The 8,659-nt window shown below is 44.6% G+C and overlaps 1 protein-coding gene across 1 annotated transcript; it reads left to right on the top strand.

Moving 5' to 3' along the window:
- The first annotated feature begins 1,148 nt into the window (after positions 1-1,148).
- LOC100272721 (uncharacterized) lies at positions 1,149-8,332 on the top strand. The gene is given in 6 exon segments (NM_001147174.1): positions 1,149-1,395; positions 3,909-4,068; positions 4,142-4,275; positions 4,489-4,698; positions 7,493-7,603; positions 7,890-8,332. Coding segments are annotated over 6 exon segments (1,023 nt in total). The 5' UTR covers positions 1,149-1,248; the 3' UTR covers positions 8,151-8,332.
- The last annotated feature ends 327 nt before the right edge of the window (positions 8,333-8,659 follow it).

The raw sequence follows: 8,659 nt of genomic DNA, 5'->3' as shown, positions 1-8,659 counted from the left end.
GGAAAGTGAAGTTCAAAAAGCGCCGACCCCTGCCCCCTTTTATAGGCAGGGCGCGGCTCTTCGGGAAACTCGCAATCCAACAGGGCGCGACGCTTCGGGAAACCCGCAATCCAACAGTACGCCGTCAATCAACGGTCACATCAAAAACCCCCGCGGAACCACTTCGAGCGAGGGCAGCGTCTCCGCCATCTAGCGACGTCTTCGACACCAGGTGACTTTGTCGAACTGGTCCCTCGGAGGGCAAATGTTGGGGCGAAGGCAGAGACGCCACCCTTCGCTCGAAGTCTCCGCTGATAGCCGCTGCTCTGACAGAGACAAAGCAGGCAGGGACACCCTTCGCTTGATCGGCACCAGACGAAGACCGGCGACGAAGTCATCCCACAGTGCGGCCTCGTCCGGCTCAGAGGCCCACGTGCGATCCGGCCCATTGTAACGGGCCCTGCGTGGCCGCCGCGCGTTACGGGCCTAATTTGTAAAGGCATCCCTGTAATTACAGTCTGTAACCCCGCTTTATGGGAATATTCTGGGGATAACCTAGGTAGCTGAGGGCACATGCGTCCTTAGCACAAGGCGCTGGGCGCTCAGGTACCTATAAATACCCCTGCACAGTGCCCGTGGGAGGCCAGATTAACAGAGCTATTACCTTCTAGCACGTAACCCTGTTGTCATCACTGTTCACTCTTGTTGGCTTCCTTGCGACTGAGAGCAAGTTCCAACAAAAACTTTTAACTATTAACATTTGTGTTGTATTGCTCTTAACTCATAGCATTTAAGAACAAGTCTAAACTCTAAAGCAGAGCTGCTCCACGCAGAATTTTAAAGTAGAGCTGTTGTGCTATGTAGTAGATCCATACCAAACACATCCTTAATAAACACCTAGACGTGAAATACTTCCTACTTACGTTATCGGAGCATCCGAGTATCGGCCAAACGGACAGTGCAGAGATTCGAAGAAGACACAAATAAAATCTCGCCAAATTCATGAACTCTCTAGTCTCTACTCTCTTCTCCTGGCAACGATTTCCAAACGCACGCAAACGCTGTCACAGTTTGTCACGGCAGCGGCAAGTCGGCAACGCTGCCGCGGCACGTCTCCTCCCTCTCTTTTCCGGTTCGGGTAGTCGGGTGTACCGCCATTCGTGATCGAACCAGACTCGAGAGGGAGAGGAGGAGGGAGTCCGAGGGGAGAGACCCAATTAGCTGCAGGGATTGGTCGGGTTCGGCTCCGCCTTCGGAGAGTCCCAAGAGATGGGTGGCGCGGCGGCGGGTACCAAGTGGATCCACCACATCCAGCGCCTCAGCGCGGCCAAGGTGTCGGCGGAGGCGGTGGAGCGGGGCCAGAGCCGCGTCATCGACGCCTCCCTCACCCTAATTCGCGAGCGCGCAAAGCTCAAGGTCAGTCCATTCCTCTGAGGATTCGAGTCGATTTGAATGTGCCCGCTCTTGTTCTTCTGAATATTCCATTCCACCCGACATGCGATTCGAGTCGATTTCAATCCTGTTCGGTCCCGCATTTCCATCTTTTCAACGACGAATAATCAGGAGCTTTTTTTAACCTTCTGTTTCTTTTCTCACATGTGGGATGATGCGAACTGATTAGGTTCGATTGGAATCCAGAGGAGATTTTTTTAACCTTTTTTCGCACGTGGGATGATGCGAACTGATCCCGTAAGATGGCCGTGCAAAATTTTTGTTCTATAGATTATAATGTTTACAAAGTGGAGTTTAAAATGAGATGATTAAGCTGCTTAAGATAGCCTAATCTGCTATCAGCAGAGGATTTGCATATAATAGTAAGTAGTAATACGGTTAGTAAACAATCCCTGTTCCCAGAACGTACTCCCTTCATATCAAAATTCCTGGGGAAGCGAGGAGTCCAAGTTGAATATATAAGAAAGTATCGATATTTATAGTGTATGATTATTATCATCAGATATATTGTTGAATCTATATTTATAATAAACTTATCTAGAGATACACTTTTGAAAGTTTGACTCTCACAAATACCAGAGGGACACTCCTTTGAGACGGAGAGAGTTTCTGATGCGCCGCTACTTCCTTCCTCTGTTCAGAACAGCTAGTGAGCTGAAGGCAACCAAAATTCAGGACTGAATCGCCTCTACTCTCTGATTCTGCATTCTACTACTCCTTACATGCAAGAAACAGGGCAAGGGGCAACATAAGTAGAGTTGAAGCTTCCCAATTGTTTACTTGCTGAGTATGCATTTTGGTCCAACCTGTCATTAGCAAATTGCTAAGTGTAGGCACTATCTGCTTATATTAGTGAACCATGAAATAGTAATTTAGAGAGTATTCGCGAATGCATGGACTTGAATGCTGTGCTTTCACCATTTTTTAATCATTGGGGAAACAATATATTCAGTAGCTTGCTTTCACTTACACAATTTGGGTCTTTTAAATAAAACCTATAATATGATTCCTTATACGGACAACTTGAGTAAGCTATGAAGCTGTCATGCACACATGTAGGGCTGAAAAATAAGCTTGAGGCTCGTGAGCGAGCCGAGCCTGTTTTTTGGGCTCGTCGGTGAACCGTGCCGAGCCGGCTTGTGAGCTGCGCCAACTTTGCTGAATTAATCAATATGTAGAATCATAATGGATTATCGATTCATTTCTTAGTCTTTAATGATGAATATATGACAAATCAAATTTTAGAGTGTCATAGTATTGAATAATGATTCTATATTTCATATTTAAATACTATTAATTTAATATATTATGCAATTATATTTATCAAGGTGTGGCTCGCGAGCCGAGCCAGCTTGGGAGCCAATATTGAGCCGAGCTGAGCCTCATCCTTGAGCTTGTGCAATGGGCGAGCCGAGCGAGCTCGGTCACCCACCGAACTGGACCGAGCCAAGCTGAGCTCGTTTCGGCTCGGCTCGTTTCCAGCCCTACACACATGCCCTATAGTATTGAATAATGATTCTATATTTCATATTTAAATACTATTAATTTAATATATTATGCAATTATATTTATCAAGGTGTGGCTCGCGAGCCGAGCCAGCTTGGGAGCCAATATCGAGCCGAGCTGAGCCTCATCCTTGAGCTTGTGCAATGGGTGAGCCGAGCGAGCTCGGTCACCCACCGAGCTGCACCGAGCCGAGCCAAGCTGAGATCGTTTCGGCTCGGCTCGTTTCCAGCCCTACACACAGGCCCTATTATATACTTGCCTCAGAAAGGATCTAGTATTCAGAGAGTTTATACATGTCTTTCATCTAGAAAACAGGCCTCATATATAAAATTTCCGCAGCCGACAGAAGAGTGCAGAAAAAACTCTTAGTTCATAAAATAATATTTTTCTTCTCTTTTTCATGCTTCACTCTGTTCCATGTTGTGATGAAGTTCCAGTTCTTGTTGATTGATACATCTAATATTACCTCTAAAAACAGTTGATTTTTTCACCATTAGGAAAAACAATCTTTGATTTTCCCGACACTCCTTTCCAGTTTATCTGATAATCGAGTCTTTCATGATCTGTAACATGGTTCTTAAATAATAACATTAATAAGATACGCAGCTCTCGTGTGTGTTCGCGAAAAAAAACATTAATAAGATATGGTTGAAGCTGACATGCGCAGCGTCGAGGAATTATTTGCTTCATATATGGAATCTAAGAATGATAGATTTCAAGTGTTCCATTTGTAATGGCAACCCTCACATGTGATATCGCCATATCTGAATGAAGGGTGCATAAAAAGTTGAAAAATATCCTGTTCTTATTTCTTAGTGCTTTACACTGTTCCAGTTTGTGATTAAAACAATGTATACATTAGTGTGTACAACTGTACATGGAACAAGAAACATTCTATACAACCACTATGGACAAACTTAGATCTTCAGATAACTGCTTGTCCTTTTGTTTTATTTGTACTTGTTGTGCAGGCAGAGTTGCTGCGTGCTCTGGGTGGCGTGAAAGCTTCAGCGTCGCTCTTAGGGGTCCCTCTTGGTCACAACTCATCCTTTTTACAAGGCCCTGCATTTGCTCCTCCACGCATACGGGAGGCCATTTGGTGTGGAAGCACAAACTCTAGCACAGAGGAAGGTACAGCTAATACTATTGAGCACACATTAAATGTAAGAAACATTACAAAATATTTGATGTTCCTGTTAAACAGGCAAAGAATTGAATGATCCTCGGGTGCTAACTGATGTTGGAGATGTCCCCATTCACGAGATCCGTGACTGTGGTGTCGAAGATGACAGATTAATGCATGTAATTAGTGAGTCTGTCAAAACAGTGATGGAGGAGGTAAGCATGCATAGTATACCATGATGGCATGATGAGTGCCTTGTAATACTTTTTTGTTAATTACACAAGATATTTAGTTATTTGGTATCACTAATGGTGCACTGTTTCAGTTTCATTTCAGAAACAGGAAATGATTTTGATACATGTACTGTAATAGCTCTGGTTTTCTGTTCTGTTTCACATATTTATTCAGAACGGCACACTGTTGTGTAGGAGCCTCTTCGACCGTTGGTGTTAGGAGGCGATCATTCAATATCTTATCCAGTGGTTAGAGCTGTGTCTGAAAAGCTTGGAGGACCTGTTGACATACTTCATCTTGATGCACATCCAGATATCTATGATTGTTTTGAAGGGAACACTTATTCGCATGCCTCGTCATTTGCCAGAATAATGGAAGGTGGTTATGCCAGGAGACTGCTACAGGTAATCGTGTTATTCCATATCAGGGTTTCCCTTAAAATATCAATGCTATTAAACAACAAAATGAGTGTAATGTTGCTAGGTTAATACATTGAAGAATCTGTCATCTGGCTTTAGAGCAACTCCAAGGAGTCCTATATTGGAGTTCTAAATGTTGTTTTGGGCCTGATTTAATTTGTTTTAGGACCCTAAACACATCATCATCTCCAACAACCAGGCCTTAAACATGTGTTTGTCAACTAATCCATCGTCTCGGGGCCACACGCACACCCTTTCCCACACTTTTTTCATGTTGTCGCGCGCGACCAATCCCCTTCGGCACGCACACCCAATCCCCTGTCACCTGTCTCTGAACTACGCCACACCAAGCAATTCACGTGAACCTTAAGTTGCGTGTTCAGCGGCTGCAACTGGCCAGAAAACCTTCAGCCATGACATGGGCATGCTGATACATACAAATGAAGAAAGGTGGCAAACGTCCAGACTAAATGTGAAAGTAAAGATGAATTGGAGGAAAACTGGAATGATTCATTGAGAGATTGTACAATTACATATATAGGGGAGGATAGGCTTGAGGCCTAAGAAAACCTCGTACATCTAAGGAAACCACCAGAAGACAATCCTGTAGCCTGATCTCCTCCCCTGATAACTCTCTAGACATAAAACCTCCTATAGATGGCTGGCCGGCTTGAAGCCATGGTGCATGCCATGTGACAGACAGGCAGCTGTCTAACAAAATGTTTGTATTATCATGTGCATTTTGTTTGACCATATTGTCCTGTAGGCTTTAGAATCCACATGTGGCATTTTGTATCGTCATACTGTCCTGTGGGTTTTGGAGCCACTTGTTTGGTTGTGGCAGCAGGTTAGCAGACATACAGGCCACGCTTGTGGCTTTGCAGTATCATGGGACCCATGAAAGTACAGTGAGAATGTGAAACTGATATCAATGCCAGAAATCATAGTGTTGATTAGACCAAGCATGGTATATAGAGAAGGAACTTTGATGTCTGCCCAGGATTGGAGGGGAGCAGAGCTGTGGGGTTATCTATAGTTGTTACAACAACATAAGGTGGCTACACTTTCTCCTAGACAAATGCAAAGTTGATTACCACATGAGACACAGGACCCAGCCACGGGACAGGGATGCTAAGCCGTGGGGTTGCGGGCAGTGGCGATCCTAGTGTATAGCTACCAAGGGCGTACCCAGTGCCGTAGGCTTCCCGCACTGTGCGGGGTCTGGGGAAGGGTATCTTTAAGCGCCAAGCCTTACCCGCATAATATGCAGAGGCTGGGGCTCGAACCCGGGACCTTCTTGGTAGTGTATAGCTACCAAGACTCATTGTAATATCATCCTATACAAACTTCACTAACATTACTATAAGATTCTTCAAACAGTTTAAATAACCAAAAATGTGTATAGACCAGTACACAGATCACTGGTGTCACTGGCAGACATTGAGCTCAGAAGCATTCTGTGAAGGCAACAACTCTAAATTGTACGTAGATCACTGACAGACACTAACATTTCAGTCGTTTAAGAGCAGTAAGGATCCCAGCTGCACCATGAAGATGAAGACAACTAGGAGAAGGATATATTGGTTCAAATTCAAAATTTAACTAATAGTTTAATACATCTGTGCAAAGTTTGAAACACTCATGTAAGAAAACTATAATAATCAAGCAACTTCCTTTTTTTAACACTCATTGAAGATCCAGATGCTCAGGTTACTGTACCAGTGACCATAGAGTGAAAATTAAGTGATGTGTCTGCTAATTGTGACTGCTAGAAACTGCACTGATGTGCCTTGTTGATTCCCAGAATTCCGTTTTTATGGTGCTCACAATCATGTTGCTTTCATTCAGCCGAAATCAGAGCACACTGTAATTTTTTATTCTGGTGCGTGAAGGCTACAAGTCCATTCAGGCATCAACACTGCCTCATTACAGGTTTGGTTACATATATACACAGAATTCAGAAACTTTGAAGCAGAGATGGAATTGCAATGGCAACAGATAGCAATATGCAATCCAAGCGAGTCATATAGAACAGAATGACGAGCTGCAGTTTGGAACATGCACTCCGGCCGGGTGGGATGGACGCGCGGTGGTGGATGGGTGAGGAGTGGGGCGCGTGGCCAGATGAGGCCGTGAGGAGCAAGGGCGCGCTGGTGGCTTGGAATCGGGAGTGGTGGTGTCTTGGCGGCTGCGAGCTCAGGAGCAGGACGCCGGCAGGTGAGGAGCACGGCGCGCCGGGGGCTGAGGTGTGGGGAGCGCTGGCGGGTGGGCAGCAGGGCACGCCGGCGGATTGGAATCGGGAGTGGAGGCGCACCGGCGGCTGCGATCTCGGGAGCGGAGGCAGGGATATGTCCACGCGCCCTTTGCGGTCGCTGACGAAGGATAAGACCCCTTGTGTGAGGCTCTATATTTGGGACCTCAGAGTTGGAGTCTTGTATGAATTTGCTCCACATTTATAAAATATGACATCTGTTGGAAACTATTTTCTAGTCTAGAGTCCTATATTTTAAAATAGGACTCGGTTTGAGACCTTTGTTGGAGTTGCTCTTAGCTTCCAATATCCATCAGTTTTGTATTAGGAGTCTAGGACAAAGGCTAGCATGGTTAAAATAATCACTTACTGGATATCACAGTTTTTATCAGGCTACAACTGAAGTTTTCTTTTCTTGATTGAGTCGGCTCTAGGTTGATGCCCTTGATTTTGCTTTTGTGGCTGTCCTGTCACTAGTGTAAATACCAGCTCTTGCACCACCCTTAACCTGATTTTAACATACTTCAGGTTGGATTGAGATCAATCACCAAAGAAGGGCGTGAACAAGGGAAGAGATTTGGTGTGGAACAGTATGAGATGCGAACCTTCTCAAAGGACCGAGAGAAGCTTGAGAATCTGGTAACATGCTTCAGTTTAATCATTCGAAAGTATTTTTCTTGCTTTATCATCTCAAAATGGTGAAAACATAAATGATACAAGCTATAAGATATGCATGTTTGCCTACCATGTCCTTTTTCAAGTGGCATTCAGTTTAAATTGCCAACTTGTGATGATTTTCTCAGTTAACAAGACATGGTCAGTCTTAATTTAAAAGGAACCCTTATAACATAGGTGGTTATTGAAAATTTCAAATGTACAGATTGTTTAATGACAAAGCCATGCTCAACTTATTCTTTCTCTGCAGAAACTTGGGGAAGGCGTAAAGGGTGTGTATGTCTCAGTTGATGTGGACTGCCTTGACCCAGCGTTTGCTCCTGGGGTCTCTCACATCGAACCTGGAGGCCTCTCCTTCCGCAATGTCCTCAACATCCTCCAGAATTTGCAGGGTGACGTTGTCGCCGCTGATGTGGTGGAGTTCAACCCACAGCGTGACACGGTAGATGGGATGACAGCCATGGTCGCCGCGAAGCTGGTTCGGGAGCTCACTGCTAAGATCTCCAAGTGAAACGGTCAGGATTGCACCACTCTTCTTGAAGCAAAGCGAAAGGGTGGGTTTTGATGTCCCGGTGGTTATTGGTCATGGTTTCTATGTATCGAGCACCAAATTGTTCGACATGTGACAGGTTTATATGTTAATTAGGTTGCAATAACACCATAATGGTTTATTTATGCTGGATTCTGAAATCTAATCTGCCGGATTCTAGATTAAGGGCTAGTTTGGGAACCTCAATTTCCCAAGGGTTTTCTATTTTCCCATGGGAAAATGAACTAATTTCCCTTGGGAAAATAGAAATCCCTTGGAGAATTGGGGTTCCCAAACTAGCCCTAAAGGATCCGATTGTCAGGGATTTCTCGAACTTGGATTTGATTAGTGAGCTGGAATGACTAAATTATGGTTGATGCAGTACATACCATTATTTTTTTGTTAAGATTTAGTATTTAGTAACAAATTAAAGGAAGCAGCACTTTGTTGGACAAAATGCGCACACTGCACCTCTTATAAGGCTGGTGCCA

Source organism: Zea mays, chromosome 10, assembly GCF_902167145.1.
Source record: "Zea mays cultivar B73 chromosome 10, Zm-B73-REFERENCE-NAM-5.0, whole genome shotgun sequence".
Taxonomy (NCBI): domain Eukaryota; kingdom Viridiplantae; phylum Streptophyta; class Magnoliopsida; order Poales; family Poaceae; genus Zea; species Zea mays.
Note: the sequence above shows the minus strand (reverse complement) of the source record. Positions and strands in the feature narration are given on the sequence as shown.